Source organism: Hyaena hyaena, unplaced genomic scaffold (genome assembly GCF_003009895.1).
Source record: "Hyaena hyaena isolate Hyena2069 unplaced genomic scaffold, ASM300989v1 scaffold_19, whole genome shotgun sequence".
Taxonomy (NCBI): domain Eukaryota; kingdom Metazoa; phylum Chordata; class Mammalia; order Carnivora; family Hyaenidae; genus Hyaena; species Hyaena hyaena.
This window is the reverse complement of record NW_024080651.1, coordinates 3969005-3991199: the sequence shown is the minus strand read 5'-3', so window position 1 is coordinate 3991199 and position 22195 is coordinate 3969005. Positions and strand designations below refer to the sequence as shown.

General features: G+C 47.0%; 1 protein-coding gene across 2 annotated transcripts in view; it reads left to right on the top strand.

Annotated features, from left to right (window-relative positions):
* Positions 1-12791: 12791 nt before the first annotated feature.
* Positions 12792-22195, top strand: part of NIPSNAP1 (nipsnap homolog 1) — a 34873-nt gene continuing 25469 nt past the window's right edge. For both annotated transcript variants that reach the window (XR_005527278.1, XM_039225638.1), the window contains exons 1-4: positions 12792-12900; positions 19938-20065; positions 20245-20290; positions 20551-20645. Coding sequence is in view for 1 of the 2 variants with exons in the window: in XM_039225638.1 (XP_039081569.1) it covers positions 12809-12900; positions 19938-20065; positions 20245-20290; positions 20551-20645 (361 nt within the window). In the remaining variant the exon portion in view is untranslated. The remainder of the gene's footprint in view (positions 12901-19937; positions 20066-20244; positions 20291-20550; positions 20646-22195) is intronic.

Genomic DNA, 22195 nt, shown 5'->3' with positions numbered 1-22195 from the left:
TTCTGTATTAAAAAATAAGTCCTACTTTTAAGTAACTGGTAACCGTTGAATAGAGACAATTTTCTGTTTTGACCGAACAGTAAGCAGTCCGTAAATACTAACCATCATTAGCATCACCTCCCTTACAGATGGGGAAAGAGGTGCAACGTGACAGAGACGCCTGCTAACTATTATCTAGATAGTGAGAAGAAGCAAAGATGGGACTCAAATCCAGATTTATCCCGCCCAGAGCCGGATGGCATTACCATTGTGCTGCCCTGCTTCCCTGATTGTGGCTGCCAAGTTGCTACTGTTCTAGCCCCAAGAACCATGAACCACAGTTCCGGAGCACTCAGCAGACACTGTTGCTGTAACTATACAATAGTATAAATCTCGCTCTTTCCCACAGGCCCCTGTGGTGCCATGAATCACCAGCATTTGCTGGCACACCCAGCAAAGCTGTTGTGGGGGAACTTTATGTCCTGTCTACCGCCTGCAAATTCTCTCCACCGAAATGATTGTTCAGTGCAGTGTGGGCTTGGAGTAAGAGTGTCTTCATTTTTATTGCTTCAGTTCTTCTCTGCAGGTGGGAGAACCACGGTGGATTCTCCTAAGGGCTCCCCACAGGGACAACAAATCAGGTCTTTAACCCAGGGCCAAGACTGCTGACAGAAAAAGGTGATTCTGGGATCCTACTGAGGAGTAGAAAGAGGATGTAGATCAGACAGCGGGGGTAAAAATGACATTGATGGCCAGTAATAGCTCATTTTTATGGAAGGCTTATTAGGTACTAGGCACTGGGCTAATTGGCCAAAGATGCCAAATTTAAACATTCTTGGGGGGACACCCAGGTGGATTCATGGGTCTGGATCTCAGAAGGGAGGCTAAAATAGATATAAATTTTTTTTTTTAAAGAAGGGACTAAAAATAGATGTAATGGAATATTACGCTGGCATTAAAAGTGGCATTCACGGGGCGCCTGGGTGGCTTAGTCGGTTAAGCGTCCGACTTTCGCTTAGGTCATGATCTCGTGGTTCGTGGGTTCGAGCCCCGCGTCAGGCTCTGTGCTGACTGCCAGCTCAGAGCCTGGAGCCTGCTTCAGTCTGTGAATCCCTCTCTCTGACCCTCCCCTGTTCACGCTGTCTCTCTCTCTCTCCTAGAAATAAATAAAACATTAAAAAAAAAAAAAAGTGGCATTCACAAAGATAAACACAGATGATAATAGCACCTACCAGGTAAGAGTGTGAGAAGGAATAATTCAAGGAGAGCTCATTAAAAAATGTGTGGGGGTGCCTGGCTGACTCTGTCAGTATAACATGCAACTCTTTTTTTTTTTTTTATGTTTCTTTCTTCTTTCTTTCTTTCTTTCTTTTTTTTTTTTTTTGAGAGAGAGGGAAGAAAGGAACAAGTGGGGAGGGGCAGAGAGAGGGAGGCAGAGAATCCAAAGCTGGCTGATAGCAGAAAGTGCAATGTAGGGCTTGAACTCATGAACTGTGAGATCATGACCCAAGCCAAAGTCGGACATTTAACCAACTGAGCCACCCAGGCACCCCAGCATGCAACTCTTGATCTTGGGGTTGTGAGTTCAAGACCACATTAGGAGGCGGATTGTACTTAAAATATATATATTTATTAAGGGACATCTGGCTGGCTCAGTCAGTAGAACATGTGATGCCTGGTCTCAGGGTCATGAGTTTGAGCGCTATGTTGGGGGTAGAGATTACATAAAAAATAAAATATTTTTATTTTTTATTTATTTATTTTTAATGTTTTTATTTATTTCTGAGAGAGAGAGACAACGTGAGCAGGGGAGGGTCAGAGAGAAGAGGAGACACAGAATCGGAAGCAGGCTCTAGGCTCTGAGCTGGCTGTCAGCACAGAGCCTGACGCAGGGCTCAAACCCAGGAACCGTGAGATCATGACCTGAGCCGAAGTCGGACGCTTAACCGACTGAGCCACCCAGACGCCCCAAAAATAAAATCTTTTTAAAAAGAAAGAAAGAAAGATCTGGCACATTGACACCAGCTAGTAAATACCTGTTGAGTGAATAAGTAAAGGACACAGGGAAATAATGGTCTCAACCCTGGGGACAATATTAATTGCTATAACATATTAAATGCTTACCATATAAGACACCCTGCAAAGAGCTTTGCATGCTTTATTTCTTTTGATCTTTATCGAAATCTTATTTCGATAAGGTAGGTACTATATCCCCGGTTTACACATGAGGAAACAGGCTAAGGCTAAAATGAGCTAATTTACCCAAGATCCTAATGGCAGAGGTGCAATTTGCATTCAGGACTGTTTTAAGCTAGATGTCACCTTAGTTACATTTCGTTTCTCCAATCTTCCAGAAGATCAATGGCTCTCGAAGTGACGTCCATCCCCTCCAGGCAACATTTGGCAATGTCTAGAAATTTTGTTGTTGTTGTTACTGTATTTTTGGTTATCAAAACTCAGGGATGTTCCTGTACTGTATGGCAGAGGCTAAGGATTCTGTTAAACATCTCATAGTATACAGGACAACCTCCCATGCTAAAGAAATCCTGCTCTAGAGCAAGGATTTTTTTAATTGTTTTGTTTTTGTTTGCTCACACTCTCAAGAATCTGATGAAACCAGTGGATTTTCTTCACAAAGGAATACACGCAGACACACACACACATACGTGCACAACATTTTGCATATGGTTTTAGAAGTTCATGGGAAGACTCCTCCAAAGCATATCTATGAGCCCCAGATTAAATCAAGTCATTGCCAAGATTTGAATCAACATGCAGCAACCTGATGCTGCATGTGAATTCTAGATTGGAATCTGTCTGCAAAAACTGGACTTTGTTATTTTTGGAATTACCTTTACTATACATCGGCATGAAACCAGTATCCCACACTATGGATGTGATAAGAAACAATCGTGTGGAATGCCGTCTTTACAGTAGAAATTTAGCTGACAAAGGTACACACAGCTCTCTTTCTATAAATACCCACAAAAGAAATATCTCTTACTCCAGCACTTATATTTCTCATGGGAGACTGGTTTGCTTTCTCTTCTTTTAATAACTTTTATTTGTTTTCCTTATAAGTAATCCATATGCATTATTTAAAAAAAGAAGAAATGGAGGGACACCTGGGTAGCTCAGTCGGTTAAGCTTTCAACTTTTGATTTTGGTTCAGGTCATGATCTCAGTTTACGGGATCAAACCCCATGTCAGACTCTATCCTGAGAGCCTGCTTGGGCTCTCTCTCAGGCGCAAGCATGCACGTGCACAGAATAAACTTTTAAAAATATGAAAACTGAAAGTAAATAATTAAAAAATGAAAACTGCACATAAGCAGTGTGTAGGCATAATTCTAAAATGTCCCTCATTCATCTACAACCTTATACAATCCACCCCCTTGGGCATGGGCAAGATCAATAGATATGATGGCATATTATTCCTGTAATTATGTTGTTTTATATGGCAAAAGGGATTTTTTTGCAGATATAATGCCCTAATCAGCTTTGTTCATCAAAATGGAGATTATCCCAGGTGAACCCTGACCCATTGACGTGAACTGTTTTTTTTTTTAATTCCAGTATAGTTAACATAGAGTGTTATATTAATTTCAGATGTACAATGGAGTGTCAGGTGAACTCTTTTTTTTAAGGTTTATTTATCTATTTTGAGAGAGAGCAAGTGTGCATGTGTACATACAATGGAGCAAAGAGAGAGGGAGAGAGAGAATCCTGAGCAGGCTTCAAAGTGGGGTTCAAGCCTTGAGATCATGACCCAAGCCATAATCAAGAGACGAACTTAACCACCCAGGCAGACCCACATGAATGCTTTTTATTTTTGTGTATTTAATTTGAGAGAGAGAGAGAAAGCTCAAGCAGGGGAGGGGCAGATAGAAAGGGAGAGAAAATCCCAAGCAGGTTCCATGCTGCTAGCACAGAGCCCAAGGGCTGGATCTCACAATCTGTGAGATCATGACATGAACCAAGATCAAGAGTCAGATGCTTAATCATCTGAGCCCCTCGGGAGCCTCCTAGGTGAACTCTTAAAAGTAAATTTAGGTTCAGAGATAAAGGAAATCCAAGAAATGAGCTCCTTTTGACTTGGAAGAAAGCAAACATCCACGTAGTGAGCTGCCTATAGGGCCTCAGAGCAAGGAACTCTGTGTGGCCTCTGGAGTGGGGAGTGGTCCCCATCTGAAAGTTAGCAAGAAATCAGGGACTTCAGCCCCACAACCACAAGGAGCTAAGTTTTGCTGACAACCTGAGCGAGCTAGAATGAGTATACTGACCTCCAGGGCAGAAGCATGCAATGGCTGATAATTAGATTGCAGTCTTGAGAAACCCTAAGCAGAAACCCTAATCATAATACTAAGCCATGCCTGGATTCCAGACTTATCAACACTGTCAGATAATAAATGTAATTACCACTAAATTTGTGGTGATTTGTAAACACAGCAATAGAAAACTGATACCAACAGAGAGAAACAAAAGCAAATTTTGTAACCTTTTTTTAAATGTTTTATTTGGGGCACCTGGGTGGCTCAGTCGGTTGAGCCCTCCGACTTTGGCTCAGGTCATGATCTCACAGCTTGTGGGTTCCAGCCCTGCATCAGGCTCTGTCCTGACAGGCAGCTCAGAGCCTGGAGTCTGCTTCTGATTCTGTGTCTCCCTCTCTCTCTGAACCTCCCCTACTCACGCTGCGCCTCTCTCTCTCTCTTCTCTCTCTCTCCCAGAAATAAAACATTAAAAAATTTTTAATTACATTAAAAAATAATAAATGTTTTATTTATTTTTGAGAGAGAGAGAGACAGACAGACAGACAGAGTGCGAGCAAGGGAGGAGCAGAAGGAGAGGGAGACACAGAATTCAAAGCAGGCTCCAGGCTCCAAGCTGTCAGCACAGAGCCCAATGCAGGGCTCAAACCCACGAGCCGTGAGATCATGACCTGGGCCAAAGTCCCAATGCTTAACCGACTGAGCCACCCAGGAACCCCAACCTTGACCTTTTAAAGAATATTGGTCAAGTATCTGTTGAATGTCTCCCAGTTCGGGTTTTGTCTCAAGTTTTCTTGTGATCGGACTGATGTTCCAGATCTATTTTTGTAAGCTACGCCACACTATTTTTGAAGCAGGGTGGAGATTAAAAACCAAACTAAGAGGTTCTGGCCTGTCTGCAGCCTGAGGCTCAGGGAGGTGATTTGACTCATTAATATCACCTGGCCCAGGGGATCTGGGACCTCAGACTTCTGAGGCCATGGCCAGGAACCAGTGTTTCCAAGCTTCCAAAGAACCAGTTTCTGAGGCACTGACCCTGAAGGAAGGCAGCCTGCAGGTAAGAACATCTGAAATACCAGCAAGAAAGGAACCTAGAACACCTTAGGAAGCCACTAGCACTCATCTCATTCCCTTTGGGCCTGGAATTGAAGATCTTTGGATTTTCTCAGAATGTCCCTCATGGTGTTAGAGGCAGGCAGACCTGAGTTGGAATTTCGACTTTTCTGTGACCTTGGCAACAGCTTCTCTGAGCTTCAGTTACCTTCTCTGTAAAACTGGGCATTAATAATAAATTGTGTGACATGTTTAAGAGCCCTTTTTAAAGTAAGAATTGGTATTTATTGAACACTCTCTGTGTCTAAGGTGCTATGTGAAAAATCTTGCAAAGGTTTTTGTTATCTCTGGGCCTCCAACTCCTCATCGCTTAAATGGGGGGAATAGGAAATGGGATTGCAAATAGCAAAACCTGAAAGTGCACATTTATTGCACTTGTACTGAGTGATGATTTTCATACACATGCATTCTCATTGAATTCTCATGATTAAGTAGGTTATGCCCATCAGGCAGTTAAGAAAACTAAAGCTCCCAAAGCTAACTTCCTGGCCAAAGATCACAGAGCCTAACACAGATAGAAGCTGGATCCTTAACCCAGATTTCTAGCTCTGGGCGCATGGTCTTCCAAAGATAGTGTGCCTGAAGCAGCAAGCATGCCTTTGTCTGCAGCAGGAACTGAAAAATAACTGTTTTCTGGGCTAAAATGTATACTCTGGCCTAATTTGCAATTTGACACTGTTTCTGTGTCCCTTACTGGGGTACATCCTTTTGAATCTCAAGCTAACATTCTGTATGAGCTTCCTCAGGCTGCTGTAACAAAGTGACACAAACTGGGTGACTTGGAACAATAGAAATGTATCGTCTCACAGCTCTGGAGGCTGAAGGTCCAAAATCCAGAAGTCACCAGTGCCATGCTCCCTCTGAAGCCTGGAGGGAAGGCTCCTTCTTTGCCGCTTACAGTTCCCGGTGTCCCCAGATCTTCGCTGGCTTGTGACATCAATACTGCAGCCTGCAGATAGTGTCTCCCTGTGTCTTCACACAGTCTTCCCTCTGTGTGTGCCTGTTGGTTTCCAGATTTCCTTTTTCCATGAGGACACCAGTCATGTTGGATTGGAACCCACCCCAATGACCTCATTTTAACCTGATTGCCTCTGCAAAGAAGACCCTGTTTCCAAATAGGTCACATTCTGAGGGACTGGGATCGGGACTTCAATATCTCTTGTTTAGAGGACCACATGAGCAAACACTCCTGTTTTTCTCCTTTACTGTCATACTCCCTATACTTCTGACACAAAGTCTGCAGCTTTTTTACACCAAGCAATTCTCTGAGACACCAGCTGGATGTCCTACAATTCAATTCAATTCTGACACCAACTAGAGTTAGTGCAGACTCTGCAGGTTAAGGCCACAGGCCCGTGAGACTGCTTCTCTTTCAGATGCCAATTAGAAGTACTGGCTGTCTTCTGTACTTCAGACCTACTGGCTACAAATTGGGGTTCCCGTGACCTCCTGCATGGACTTGATAATTTGCTAGAATGCTTGCAGAATTCAGGGAAACCCTTGGGTTTACTGGTTTATTATATAATAAAGGATACAGATGAACAGCAAAATGAAGAGGTGAATAGGGCGAGGTCAGGAAGGGCCTAGGGAGCAAGAGTTTTTGTCTTCATAGAGTTGGGGATATACCACTTTCCAAACATTTGAGTGTATTCACCAACACAGAGCCTCTCCAAATCCCCTACTTTTGGGATTCTTTTGGTGGCTTCACCTTGTTGGTAGACACGATCAGTCATTAACTCAACCCTCAGTCCCTCTCTCCTTCCAGGAGGAAAGGGGTTTGGGCTCAAAGTTCCAAGCTTCTGATGATGGTTTCATCTTTCTGATGACCCACACCCAACCAGGATCCCACCAGGCATTGCCTTGTCAGAACAAAAGATGTTCCTATCACCCAGGAAATCCCAAGGGATTTTGGAGCTCTGTGTCAGGAACCAGGGTCAAAGATCAGTATTTTAACAAAAAGTGCTGGTAACACTCTTATCACTTAAAAAATGACAAGGGTTCTGGGAGCTTTGTGCCAGGAACTGAGAGCATAGGTGAAATATGTATTTTCTATTAATTCACAGGACACAATTCCACCTGTAACATTCTCTTTCCAAGAGCAGCTCCAGGAGCTGTATTTATGCCAGTAGAGCTGGGGAGGTCCAGGAAAGTCACATGTTTCAGGAAGGATGCCTTCTGTAAACTTTGCATGATTCAAAACTTTGTATTCCAAGATTCATTTTCCCCCCTAGGAATGAATGTAAAGTAGGTGATGAAGTCCACTCCCACAGCTCCGAAGTCTACAACCGTCTTGTCTTATCGTGTTTTTGCTTTTGGTGCCATTTTGTGTCTTTGCAGCATTATCTCTACCCGCAGGTCCTCTCCTAAATTAACAGCACCACCTGTAGAGGAGGTGATTTGGTCTTTGTAGTGTTTTATCACATCCAGAATCTACTCCAAAGGTATTGATTTGGGGGTGTGTTTTCCAGCACTAGCATCTCTACTTTGCAAATGTTCGAATGATGTTGTTACAGCTTTTTTAAAAAGTAGTTTGTAATGGCAGTGAATGACAAAATAACAGCTTAACGGGCACAGAAAGCCGGTGCTAGGATCCAAAGCACGTTAACAGTGTGATTTGCTCAATGATGATGCAGGTGGTCATTTGTTTTCCCGCTACTGTGGTGCCGCCTTGTGGCAGTAACATAAACAGTTTTTAATTCATCCCATCTCCTCCATGTCTTTGAAGTTGTTCAATACCTAAAGAGTAATATTGTTTTCTTTTCCTGGTGTTTGTGTGATTTCCAGTATAACAGTGGCATTTTGTTACCATTTTTGTGGCACTGTATCGAAGTCACATAAGTCATGTGTGCATATGATGCATATGACTACAGAAAGGCTGGAACTTGGCAGTGTGGCTCATGCCCTAGCCGAAACATAAAAGCTTTCTTGTCCCTGTCACTCCTGTTTGGGGTCCCATAGGAACTAGGGGATGCAATTCTCAGAGAGCAGTTGGGCCTGAGCATAAAAGGAGCAGGTGGCGCTGCCACAGCTGGGTAATTTGTCTCTTTGCTCTTCTGCAGCCCATTTGGTGATGATGTATTTGTCCCAGAGAATAGATGATGGCAGGTTTGTTCATATTTTACACTTATGAACCTGCCTGTTCCTCTCTGCCCGGCTCTGCCCATCTGTCTTTGTCCCTAGCTCCTCTCATTTCATTTCACAGATTGGGCAGCAGGCCTTGGCCATGATTTATGAAGGTGGATTCTGTGAGGGCAGCTTTGAGAAGGGAGGGAGGGAGGAGAAGAGATGGGTCGGCTCCCTGTAGAGAAGGGAGGGATGGACACATTCTGGAGAAAGAGATGTCACAGACTCAGTGGTGGGTGGGAAGGGCCCTAAGAAGGGGAGGGAGAGATCCTAGGGCAGAAGACAATGCTGCTGGGGAGGCCTGCTCACAGAAGATGCCTTGGAATGCCGAGTCCAGCCCCAATCATTAATTTGGGCCTAGAGTAAAACCTAATCTTGGTAGCCATCCTCCCAGGTGGCCCCCAGGACTCATGTTGGTATTCATATCCTTGTGAAGCCCCTTCCCACACTGAGCAGGGCCGACGTGTGTAACCAATGGGATGTGCAGAAATGACAAAGTGTGATTTCCAAGGCCAGGTCATGAAAGTCCTTGGAGATTCCACTTCACTCTCCCTTGGATCACTTGCTCTGGGGTAAGCCCACTGCTATGTGGTAAAGATACCCAAGAGGTGCCTGGAAAAGTCCATGGGGGCAGGGAACGGAGGCCCCAAGCCAACACAGAGCATTCACTTGTTGGTGTGTGAGCAGTCTACCTTGGAAGTAGATCCAACGGCCCCCGTCAAGCCTTCAGATGACCACAGCCCAAGGTGACATCTTTTTTATTTTTAATTTGTTTGTTTATTTAATCTCTACAGCCAATATGGGACTCAAACTCACAACCCCATGATCAAGAGATGCATGCTCTAGCGACTGAGTCAGGCGGGTGCCCCGCCAAGCCAACATTTGGACTGCAGCATTGTGGGAGACCCTGAGCCAGAACCAGACCAGCTAACCATTCACTCCTGAATTTCTGACCTATTTGGAACCATGTGAGATAATAATTGTTTACTGTTTCAAGCTGCTAGATTTGGGGGCTAATTTATTCCACAATAATTGGAAATGGTCTAATTCCTTATTTGTAGAACTGTCATCTAGCATCTCTCTGGTTTGCTGCCCAGAGTGCACCATCCATGCGGCAAGGACCTGTTTCTAACAGGTCTCAGTTAACCAGCATTGCCTGTCACTGAGTGCCACAAAAAGAACCCTTGTACCCTACTTATTCAAGCAGGGTAAATGGAGTTAGTTAAGCAAGGAGATGATTCTGGGATGAAGTGGATACATGTTGTGAGGAGAGGGATAGGGCCATGATTAGGAGATTTCCCTGGGAAAGAGGGCTTTTCTGAATGCAGGACTTTCAGTGCTAAACCTGGGAAAGTCTAGGGGAAGCTGAAATGAGTTGGTTACCCTAGCTAGGACTGGGGTGGGGTTGGGGTTTCAAAGCTGTACTTTCAGTAAGCTGCCACACTGTGGTTCATATGACACGGGAAGGGAGATCTATCTCCCATCTCTCCTGGTCAGGGGTGGGAGCCTGCTCCTGGAGCAGCCTACTTTCATTTTCTTGCCCCACTTAAGTGGAGGGAGATGGGAAAACCATCTTACAAGTGTCAGGCCAGTGTAAGGAGGCTGCAGGTCAGCCCTCCCTCCTCCCCAACAGAGGGGGCCAGAAACATCTAGAATTTGGTGAAGACTCTCACCCTAGACCAGGAGGGCCAGCCCCTCTCTGTCCATGGGTCCTGGCTTCCTGTGGTTTCATTACCAAATGCCTTCTACCACATGGCCAATGAGTTGCTCTGCAGCCTCTGTTGGTATAATTCAGTGACAGGTCACCAAGGCTGCTTGCTCCATTGTTAGAGAGGTATTCTTTTTTTTTTTTTTTTTAAATGTTTTATTTATTTCTGAGAGAGAGAGAGACAGCGTGAGCAGGGGAGGGTCAGAGAGAGGGGGAGATACAGAATCTGAAACAGTCTCCAGGCTCTGTCAGCACAGAGCCTGACATGGGGCTTGAACCCACGAACCATGAGATCATGACCTGAGCCGAAGTCAGACGCTTAACTGACTGAGCCACCCAGGCGCCCCTAGAGAGGTATTCCTTATAATGAGTGAGAAGTTGCTTCCAAATAACCCCCACTCTTTGATTATATTTGATTGTGCTAATTTTTTTTTATTTTAGAGGGGGGGAGGGGCAGTGGGAGGGAGAGAGAGAGAGAGAGAGAGAGAGAATGTCAAGCAGGCTCCACACTTAGCAAGGAGCCTGATGCAATGCTCGATTTCATGATCACAAGATGATGACCTGAGTCAAAATTAAGAGTCAGTTGCTCAACTGAGCGAGCCACCCAGGAGCCCCATGTGCTAAAATCTCTAACCTGTTTCTTTATGGCAGTCAGCCTTTTCACCTACTATGCACACATTGCTTTCTCTGCCTCAGGTTCCCTTTGCCCTACTCCCTTCTCCTGGCAAATGCTCTGCTTATCCTTTCAAGCTTAGGTCCAAAGTCAGGCCTCCTGGGAGAGCTAATGGAGTCAGTCACTTCCGCGTCTCCAGGTCTACCACACTCAGAGCCTAAGGAAAGGGTAGCTCTATGGCACCACACCTGTGACATCTCCATCTACCCACCTGGGCTTTTCCTGAGTTGCTGTGACTGGGGAGCCTCTGATCACACCAACTTCCAGAAGAGGGAGCTTATTCCCTTTTGATCCCTCCGATAACCCCAAGGAGCCACTGGGCCCAGCTTTTTCTCCAACACCTCTCTTTGTTCTTCTTTGTTAACACAGACAGCCAGTCAGGCTCACAGTTTTCTGCCTTAGCTACAAGGCAGTGGCTGCAGTGTTATTTCCACTGCATTTATTTGGACAGTTCTGCCTGTTTATGAACAATTGATCCAAGTTTTCCATTTACCATGAAGATATGGCTTCCTTTTTATTATCTCTCTCTCTCTCTCTCATCTGTTTATATTTTAGAAAGAGAGCATGTGCAAGCCAGCGAGAGGGGAAGAGGAAGAGAGAGAGAGAATCTTAAGCGGGCTCCACGCTCAGCACAGAACCTGATGAAGGGCTCAGTCACACTACCCTGGGATCATGACCTGAGCCAAAATCAAGGGTCAGATGCTCAACCGAGTCACCCAGGTGCCCCTATCATTTCCTTTTTAAATAAGTCACACATAAAATACATGTTCAGTTAGAAAACACAGGGAAAAAATCATAATGCAAGCCTCGTTTTCTTATAGAAGTCATCACTGACCCTCAAGTTTATATAGGACCTCCCATTTTCTCTTCCCCACCCATTATAAGTCCTCAGAGCTCTTTGTACTTCTTCATAGTCTGTATTGTAATTGGAAAAAATACTTTTGTGTGTATTTTCACTTATTCAGTAAATATTTAATGTATCGTGCAGGAGAAATGAGAGGAGAGCAGCCTAAGGCATCTTCCCTAAAGGGGCTCAAAGTCAGTGCTGATTTGATTTTGTCTCCCCTACCAGACCTCAAGTCCCAAAAGGGCTGGGGCTTGTTGGCCTGTCTACCTTTAGTGTTTCAGAGTTTAGCACAGGCAATAGCCAGGTATTTGCTGAATGATTAACAAAACTAATGCCTGCCCTCCACTCCCCCTTGCCAAGCATACCAGGAGGGAGGTACCAATGGGTGGATATTCTTTAGGGAGGTGTGCATGCAAATATCCATGTCCCTTTGGGCCCCTGGGCCCCTGGTGGGGTTTGCAGGTTCTCTGCTCCTGCTGAGGTCTGTGACTTGAGGGATTGTGGACTGAGAAGGGATTAGTTTGGAAAGCAGGCAAAAGAGCCGGGCAGGGCCAGAAGGGGGCATGGGGCTCCAGGATGCCCAGGCAGAGCTGGGAAAACGGGATGAAAATAGAAAAGGAGATGCAGAGAAAATGTACCTATGGTCCAGAGCCTTGTCCAACTGTCCTCAATTGTTAGGGGTTTGCTCCTTTGACAAATGTTTTAAATAAATACAGCCTGTGGACCCCTCCTCTCCAGAAAAACGCACAATTTCAGGGGGCCTACTGACCCTCTGCCACTAATCCTGGAGTGCCTAATTAAGAATCCCTAGTATTGTTGTTCGACGCTCCCATTTTACCGAGGTGGACACTGAGGCCCAGAGTGGTCAAAGGCCTCGGTCAACGTCACAGACCAAGTCAATACCAGAGCTGCAGGGGCTCTGAAGACAAAAACTCTTGACTTCAGCTCTGCCTCTGTGGAATTGGGGGATGCCCGGCAGCAACGCCCACCTGGCTGTTTGCAGAAGGAAGCGTGCTACGCGTGGGGCAGGGCTTACTCACGCCCCGCCCCGTCGCCGGGTTCGGGGCGGGGGCTTCTTTCAACCTGCGCCGCTCCAACATGGCTCCGCGATTGTGCAGCATCTCTGCGGCGGCGCAGCTGTTGCTGGGGGGCCCGAAGCCCAGAGCCCGGGACGTTGTGGCTGCAACGCGGTGAGTGCCGGGCCGCGGGTGGGGGAGCGCCTTGCACGCGCGGGGAGGGCCGGGGCGGGGACAGGGTCTCGGTCTGGGGAATGGGCAGACTCCGGCTTGGAATCTATATGGTTAGAGGCGGGAGCAAGATGTAGGCCTGCGGTAAAGCTCTCAGCAAAGAATAGGGGAGATGGAAAAGGTATGCGCAGGGTCTTTGTCCTTGTGGATAGCTGGCTCTGGGCACAGAATGAAAGATGGAATGAATGAGAGGGACATGCCCTGGGCCCTGGAGAGAAGGAGCTGGGCAGAGGGCAGGAGTGGCTCCTTCTCTAGGCCTTGAAGGTGATTGTGAAATGACACCTACTAGGGGCTTCTAGGAGAGGCAGCTAGCTCCTCCCTCGAGAAGTTCTGGGGGGAAGAGATAGGGATAGCAATAGGGGACTCATAAGGGCCATGGCTACACAGACCCTTTGCTCCCCAATCGTAAGCAATCCTGCTCCCCCTCTCCAGGTGGGGCAAAGGAGGCCTGGGAAGGGATGGGAGTTGCCCAAGGTCACTCCCTCTGGTGTCCGGAGGTGGCATTGGGTCTGGACCCAGGTCTCCTGATAGTCAGTGCTCTTTGCACCACAACTGGTGGCCTCCTGGGAGAGGGAGGCTGGCTTGGCAGTGCTGTCAGCCTGGGCTTTTGTTTGGCCCTGCTCTGGACTGAGGCAGGGCTTGGCCTCCCTGAACAGCCCTGGGCAGCCCCTCCCTCCTGCGTCTTTAGTGTTCTGTACTTTCCCCATCCCCTCATCACAGGAGTCGCCTGTCTCCCTGACTAGCTTGTCATATCATTTTCTGTTAATCCAGCCCCTAACCCAGGGTTCAGGACAGTGTGTGTTCAAGAACATATTGCTAAAGAAGTGAAGACACTTGTCTCCCCACCTGTGGAAAAGAAGCAGGGGCCCCTCCTGCCCAGAAGCCTAGGCATGAAGCTGCAGAGTTCTGTGAGACCTTGCCATGAGATCTTAGAGTGCTGTGCCGTGGACCGTTGGGAAAGAGGAGCTGAGCATATTCCCCCACCCTGACTGCCCACTAATTGGGGAGAAAGCTGGTATCATGGAAAGAGCCTGGAGTTTAGCGCCAGCATATCTAACTCAGTCTTTCTTAGTGGGGTCAGTCATTTGGCCTTTTTGTAGATTCCTCATCTGCAAAATAAGGGTGATAAAATAGTCTGTATCTCATAGAGTTGTTGAGGGTGAAAAAGGCCATGTATGTGAGGCTTCTAGCCCCTGGTAAACATGCAATAGATACTGCCCTTGTTCAGACAGTTTCTGCGTGAACGCCTCGTGATATCAGGGCTGAAAATGGCCTTGGGGGGGGGGGGGTCATCTTCTATGAGCTCCTTGTTTTCCAGAGGAGGAAATCGAGGCTGGGATTGGGACCTCCCTTCCCCAGGGTACCAGAATTGGTAGGTGGTAGAGCCATTTGTGTGGCAAATATCCAGAGACCACAAAAGGAGCATGGGACATGGGGCGCCTGGGTGGCTTAGTCGGTTAAGCATCCGACTTTCGCTTAGGTCATGATCTCGCGGTTCGTGGGTTCGAGCCCCGTGTCGGACTCTGTGCTGACTGCCAGCTCAGAGCCTGGAGCCTGTTTCAGATTCTGTGTTTCCCTCTCTCTCTGATCCTCCCCTGCTCACACTGTCTCTCTCTCTCCTAGAAATAAATAAAAATATTTTAAAAAATTAAAAAAAAAAAAAAAAGGAGCATGGGACATAAGGCAGCCTGCTGCTCCTGACTTACACACTTGGATTGGGCATTGATCCTCTGTGAGCCTTGGTTTCCTTCTCTGTGAAGGGGCGATGATGATCTCTGCTGGGCGTTTTTGCAGGCTTGCTGTGAAGGCTCTTGGATTAATACTTCAAGTCTCTGAGGGACTGCTCTTCAGTTACCTATGCCCTTTAGATACCTGGGAACATCCTTCCTGTTGACTTTTAGGCCACCCCATGTCTCTCTGGAGTCACTAGAGGGACAGGTAGCAGCCTTTCTGACCTCTGAGGTTTGGGGACTGCTTGGTGGAAGTAAGAGTGTGGGCTTTGAAGTCAGATGGATGTGGATTGGAATCCTCTTGGCCATTAATTAACCATCCTTGAGCTTCATTTTTCTCGAACACATATCATGAGGATTAACACGTAGTAATTGATCAATAAACAGCAGTTGTTACTACTGCTGCACCAGTAATTCTGTTAACAGAACTTTAGTTCTTTTGTTTTTATTGCTATTATTATTATTCTTTATTTAAGTAAGCTCTACACTCAACATGGGGCACATGAACTCACTATCCCAAGTTTATTTATTTTTTAATGTTTATTTATTTTTGAGAGAGAGAGCATGTGCACGCAAGTGGGAGAGAGAAAGGGGAGAGAAGATCTGAACCACGCTCCCTGCTGACAGTAGAGAGCCCGACATGGGTCTCGGTCTCACAAACCATGAAATCATGACCTGAGCCGAAGTTGGCCACTTAGCCAACTGAGCCAGCCAGGCACCTCTAGAACTTCGATTCTTTTAGCTCTTCTGGTGTGTCTTCTAAACATACACTTCTGGAACAATCAAGCAGATACATGGTCCTTTCTAAAGTCAGCTAACTCAGGGGTGCCTGGGTAGCTCAGTCGATTGAGTGTCCAGCTTTGGCTCAGGTCATGATCTCACGGTTCCTGAGTTCGAGCCCTGCATTGGGCTCCGTGCTGACAGCTCAGAGCCTGGAGCCTGCTTCGGATTCTGTGTCTCCCTCTCTCTCTGCCCCTCCCCTGCTTGTGCTCTTTCTCTCTCAAAAATAAATAAACGTTAATAAATAAACAAATCAGCCAACTCAAAACACAAGAGTGTTTCAGAATGTGCACAGAGCTGAGTTTCCAAGCATATGAATCTAGAAAACATTCTGGAGCAGTCTCATTTTGCAGGGTGTCAGATTGTTGATCACTGTTGAGAGTGCAACTGTGACATCTACTGAAAAGTTCTCATCTGAGACAAATATTTGTTGAGCAACTTCCATGCCAAAAACACTGTGATGTGTACCCTGGCCAGGGGAGGTGGGGGATTGGAGGACATTAGCTAGTGGCTTCCGGTGTGGCTGGGGAGATAAGACATACTTCTATGAAAACGATGAAAGGGCCCATGGGAAAATAAGAGAAGTGTTTTTATGGAAGGGGCTAAAACTGGCCTATCAGGGGCAGACCCTTCCTGCAGAGTAGACAAAGCTGCATTGTGTTTTTCTAGGCCTAAGAAGCATTCTTAATATAGTTTAGATACCAGAATCTTTGGCATTTCTGAGATTACATGGGGAGGAAAAAAGGAAAGAAATTAGGACTGCTCTAGAGCAGTGATCCTTAAACTTGAGCATGCATCATGATCCCCTGGTGGGCTTGTTAAAACCCAGACTGCTAGGCCCACCCTCAGAGTTTTTGCTGCTGTATATCTAAGATGGGGCCTGAGAATTTCTCAGGTGACATCATTAGTGCTGTGGGTTTTGGAACCACTGGCATAGAGAATCTTGGATCTGTGGAAAGCTTGGCAAAGTACATGAGAGCTAGAATTCCAGGTGGAGACATCCAGCCTTTGTTTTGTGCACAGTGGGGAGCCACAGAAGACTTTAGAGCAGAACAATAGCATCACCCAAATGGTGCTTTACAAAGATGGATGGGTAGATTAGAAAAAGCGGGGAGAGAGTGGGAGCTGGGAGATCACTTAGGAAGTTTGGAAGGGACAGTGATGTTAGTTGCACTACATTGTCTGGCCCTTTTTTCTAAAAGATCCATCCTAATGCCCCTATTTTACAGACAAGGAATGTAAAGCTCAGAGAGATGAAGCTGAGCTGAGATTAGAACTTGGATTCATCCAGAACCTGTGATCTTAAGCACTAATTCTGCTGATGGTGGTGGAGAGGGAAAGGGACCCTGAGCCACTCTGAACCACCGTACCTTTTAATTTCCTACCTTCCTGCTTTCATCATCTTCAAATAGCTCTGTCTTAGCTATTGTTTCCCACTCCTTTGTTTCCCAGACACAGACTGAGCACTTGCCAGGTGCCCAGCACCATTCCAGGTAGTGGGGATACAAGGGACAGACAAGATCCCTGTCCATGTGGGGCTGCTTCTAGTGGGGCAGACAATGAACAAGGCATGTAATAAGCAAAGGGGGAAAAAAAGGTATAATGTGACAGAAGGAGATACAGAAACAGAGAGAGCAGGGTGAGAGGGATTGGGAGTTCACGGGTAGGAGAATGTCATGATTTCACTGAGAAAGTGAAATTTGAATTTTTTTTTAATGTTTTATTTATTTCTTTTAAAAAATTTTTTGAATGTTTTATTTATTTCTGAGAGAGAGAGAGGCAGCATGAACAGGGGAGGGTCAGAGAGAGAGGGAGGTACAGAATCTGAAACAGGCTCCAGGCTCTGAGTTAGCTGTCAGCACAGAGCCCAATGTGGGGCTCAAGCCCGCAAACTGTGAGATCATGACCTGAGCTGAAGTCGGATGCTTAACTGACTGAGCCACCCAGGTGCCCCTGAAATTTGAATTCTTGAAAATGTGAGCCTATGGACACTGGCGTGGAGTTCAGACCTTGTCCTGGGATCTTGGACAGGTCCCATCTTGGATTTTACCTGTAGAAAAGATCTTTAGATCTTTAGAGATAGGCCTGCTCATTTGACACACGGGGAAACTGAGGCCTATAGGGATACAAGATGAGAGAGTTGGGGGAAGAGATTTGAGCCCATCAGAGCTCCTGTATTCCCTGGAGTGGAGAGCATTCTAGCCCCCAGGCTTTCTCTCCAAGGGCTGGCCTCCTGGCTGTTTATCTTGGTCAGTACTGATGTTAATAAATTACTCAAAGCCCAGTCCTAGGGCAAAGGTCTTGGTTGACAGCCACCACCCCTTCCAAGGGAAGCATCCCCTTCATGTTCAAACCAAAGGTCGGATCTCTCTGCCAGTGGCTTTGTTGAAACACCTGGTTCTTCACAGTATCTGCCTAATGCTCCCCAAGTCAGTGCTCAAATTGGAGGTGGGAGCTGACTTTGGAGGAAATAGCTCTGGGTTGGTTCTTGCCTCGTCTCTGTCGCTGATTTACCATATGACCTTGGGCAAGTTCCTTAAACCCCCTGACTATTTTCTCATCTCAGAAATGGGGACACTAACAGTGTCAACACTATATCAGTATCATGTGGATGCAGCAGGATCATGCTTCTGACAAGCTGATCACAGATCCCTGACACAGAGGATGTCCTCGGCTAACGTATCTATAGCAAAGCTCCCTTATTTTGGTCCCCAAATTTCATAGAACCACACTGCCCATCTGATGATAACTGTCTTTTTTTTTTAACGTTTATTTATTTATTTTGACAGTGTGCACACAAGCAGGGGAGGGGCAGAGAGAGGGAGAGAGAGAATCCAAAGCAGGGTCCACTCATTGCAGAGCTGAACATGGGCTCCATCTCACGACCATGAGATGAGATCATGACCTGATCTGAAATCAAGAGTTGGATACTCAACCAACTGAGCCACCCAAGCACCCCAATGATAATCATTTTTTTGTTTTTTGTTTAATGAAACAAATACATGCATGATGACAGAAAGTCTGTGAATTCAGAAACACTTTAAACAAATTTATTTTTTTTAGCACAAAAAGCTATAGTGAATAAAGAAAATTTTAACCATCTTCTCCCCCTCTCCCAGGTAAGCAATATTAGGTTTGGGACAAATCCTCACTTTCTCTGTGTTCATATAAATGGTTTACTACTTTAAGATGCTCTTTTAATTTCATCAGTCTCAGTGACTGCTCCATATTTCAGAAAGAAATAATACATTGATTTGTAAGTCATTTATTCTAGCCACAGAAAAAGATTGAAAAAGTAGATTTGCTGGCACTTAAGGGCCAGGCTCTATGGCTAGACATCATCCAACAGGAGACCTGCTTTCAGGCCTGACTACAAGTTGTACCATTGCGTTAAGCCGAAAGATTGATAGCCTCTGGCCACCTAAAAAAAAAAAAAAGCCCCACCCCTGCTGGGACCTTGCACGGGAAGTATAGTTAGGGTACGGCAGGACCACATGGCAGGCCCCCTCCTCTGAACAGAGTACTTCCTTCCTTCATTCACTTGTTCATTTTCAAGACACCTTAGCCAGGCACGCAGGGTGGATATTGTCAATTGAGTGTTACCTGGATGAATGAATGAGTCTTGTCTTGCTTGCAATGTCTTTTTACCCTCTGTATGTGCTGTTATCTGTCTATCAGCCCTGGAGATTCAGAGATTGGTCGGATCACCTCCCCTGGAGGGTTTGGCCAGACCACCTTGCTTGCTGACCTAGGCTCTCCCAGATACCTCTGGCTATAATTATGTTCCAAAGCCTGTTTCTTCCAGTGGACTGTGTCTTCCTCAAGGACAAAACTTATTTTTCTTTGGCTCTCCATTTGTGGGGGCTGGGAAGGGACCCAGGCCAAGTGTAGTGTGAGCACTGGGGAGCACAATGAGTGTAGCCTTCTGTCAGAGGGGACAGAAATTGCAAAGAAAGCACTGAGTAAAAGAGCCTGGTGTGTTCAGGGAGGAGCACATCTGGAGAGTGGGGTACACAGGTTGGAGGGAGGGGACAGCAAGGAAGGCTGGCAAGATACATTGGACTGTCAGGGGTTTGGGCATCAGGCAAGGTGGTTTGGGGCTGATCTTGGCAAGGGGCTGCAGATGTGTGCCCCGAGTAGAGCAGATGTGTGCCTCAAGGAGCCTCTTGGAAGGGGAAAAGTGAGGGGAGGGAGGAGCGAGGTGGGAGGTGGGGCTGTTTCCTCTGGCCTCCTGAGGCCTTGCAAAGCTTTAAGAAGCAAAGTGGGCAGCCATGACCTCTGTCAAAGGGATCAGGTCTGCTCAGCTGACTCCAGTGACATTTTAAACTCTGGGGCTGCCTGGATTCTATGGCTCCATTCCTAGAAAAGGGGGTTCATCAGGACATCTGAGGGATGGGGGAACAGGATTTCTGAGCAGATGGAAGAGCCAGGGCTCCCTCTGCTTGTCGCCTGAACTCCTCTGTCCTGCAGCTTCTATTCCAAGGACAATGAAGGTAGCTGGTTCCGCTCCCTCTTTGTGCACAAGGTGGATCCCCGGAAGGATGCCCACTCCACCCTGCTGTCCAAGAAGGAAACAAGCAACCTCTACAAGATCCAGTGTGAGTGGCTGCTGAGGGGGGCCTCTGGGGGACCACGAGGCTTCAGCTGGGACATGAGAGGGGCTGGGACATCCTGAGCTATCCTGGGAACCCTGGCCCCGTGGGACCTCCCCCCACCCCAGTTCCCCCAGATACACACACACCCTGCTTCACCTCCCATTTTCTCTCCTCTGTTGCAGTTCACAACGTGAAGCCTGAGTGTCTGGATGCCTACAACAGCCTGACGTGAGCATCTTCCTCCGTCTGCTCATCCCTCCCTGCTTGGGTTGGAGAGTCCATCCCAGCCCCATTCTCCTTGCAGAAATCTAGGAGATGCAGATTTCAGAGCCAGAAGTCCTAAGGATGTATTGTCCAGCCTCTGCATCTTAGAGATGGGGAGACTGAGGCTCAGCCTTGAGGGCCTGAGTTGGAACCCTTATCTCAGGAACCCTGGTGGCTGGTGTGAGCCCTCCTCCCTCTCTCTGTCCCCCGCCCCTCCACCCCAGGGAGGCTGTGCTGCCCAAGCTGCACCTGGATGAGGACTACCCCTGCTCGCTCGTGGGCAACTGGAACACATGGTACGGGGAGCAGGACCAGGCAGGTGAGGTGCCCACCTCCCCAGGGCCACTGCCACCCAGGTGCCAGGTCTCTGGCACCTCTCATGCCTGGCCACCCTCCACACCCTCCACAGTGGCACCCAGAGGGATCTTTCTTATGAAAGGTTATGCAGTCCTCCTCAGCTCATTCCACTGCTCAGACACCGGTTGTGGCACCTGACTGCCCTTGGGGTGGCCCACGAGGCTCTGTGAGCCCTTCCCTGCCTAGTCTCCGGCCTCATCTCACCACATCCTCTTTGCTTTGCTTATGTGCCCTCCCACCCCGGACTCCTTGCAGTTCTTCAGATTGACCATTTCACCCCCCACTTCCAGACTCATTCCTGCTATGTTTCTTCTGCCTAAAGCATTCTTTTTCCCTTGCCCACTTTACCTGGCTTGCTCCTCTGCTCATCATTTGTTTTGGTGTAGATTTCACCTCATCCTAGAGGCCTTCCCTGAGCCCCTCCATTAGGCACCTCCCCTGACTTCCCTCTTTATAGCCCCGATCGTGCACCCCATATCGTACTTGTTTGTTTGCCCATACAGATGGTGAGTTCTGGGACAGAGGGGTCCCTGTCTGTCTTTACCACGGAATCTCCTATATGCAGCACATATTCCTGTATGGAATTCACAGAGGCTCTTGTTTGAGCTGGTTCCTTACAGCCTCCCAGGGGTCCTCACAGCATGCCTTATCCCACTCCCGCAGACCCACCCTGCCCTTGGCACCAGGGGCTAGGCTGGCACACGTGAATTTAACTCAGTGTCCATTCACTCAAAGAGTCCTTGGTATTTAGACTATGCTGCCAGGGCAGTAGTCACTAACCACATACAGCTATTTAAATTTAAATTAGTTAAAATTAGGGGCACCTGGGTGGCTCTGACTTCGGCTCGGGGCATGATCTTGTGGTTCATGGGTTCAAACCCCATGTCAGGCTCTGTGCTGACAGGTCAGATCCTGGAGCCTGCTTCAGAGCTTGTGTCTGTGTCTCCCTCTCTCTCTGCCCCTCCCCGACTTGTGCTGTGTCTCTCTCTATCTCTCCAAAATGAATAAACGTTAAAATTTTTTTTTTATTAGTTAAAATTAAGGAAAAGGAAAAATTCAGTTCCTCAGTCACACTAGCCATCTTTCAAGTGTCCACTGATAGACCCGTGGGGCTCGTGGCTAGTGTGTTAGACAGCATACCCATAGGACATTTCTATTGTAGTAGAAAGTCCTTTTGGACGTGCTAATTCAGACTCTGTACAGCACAGGGAGCTCTTCTGCAACAGCCTTGATAAAGGGTCCTCTAAGCTTCCCTTGAATACTCCTAGTAATGGGGAGCTCACTTCCTAATAAGCAAACCTATCATTCTTTCACAGCCTTGATAATTGTAGGTCTTTAAAAAAAGTCTGTGTCTTCATGAAACGATGCTCAGCATCCCTCCTCATCAGGGAAATACAAATCAAAACCACACTGAGATACCACCTCACGCCAGTCAGAGTGGCTAAAATGAGCAAATCAGAGAACTCTAGATGCTGGCGAGGATGTGGAGAAACGGGCACCCTCCTACACTGT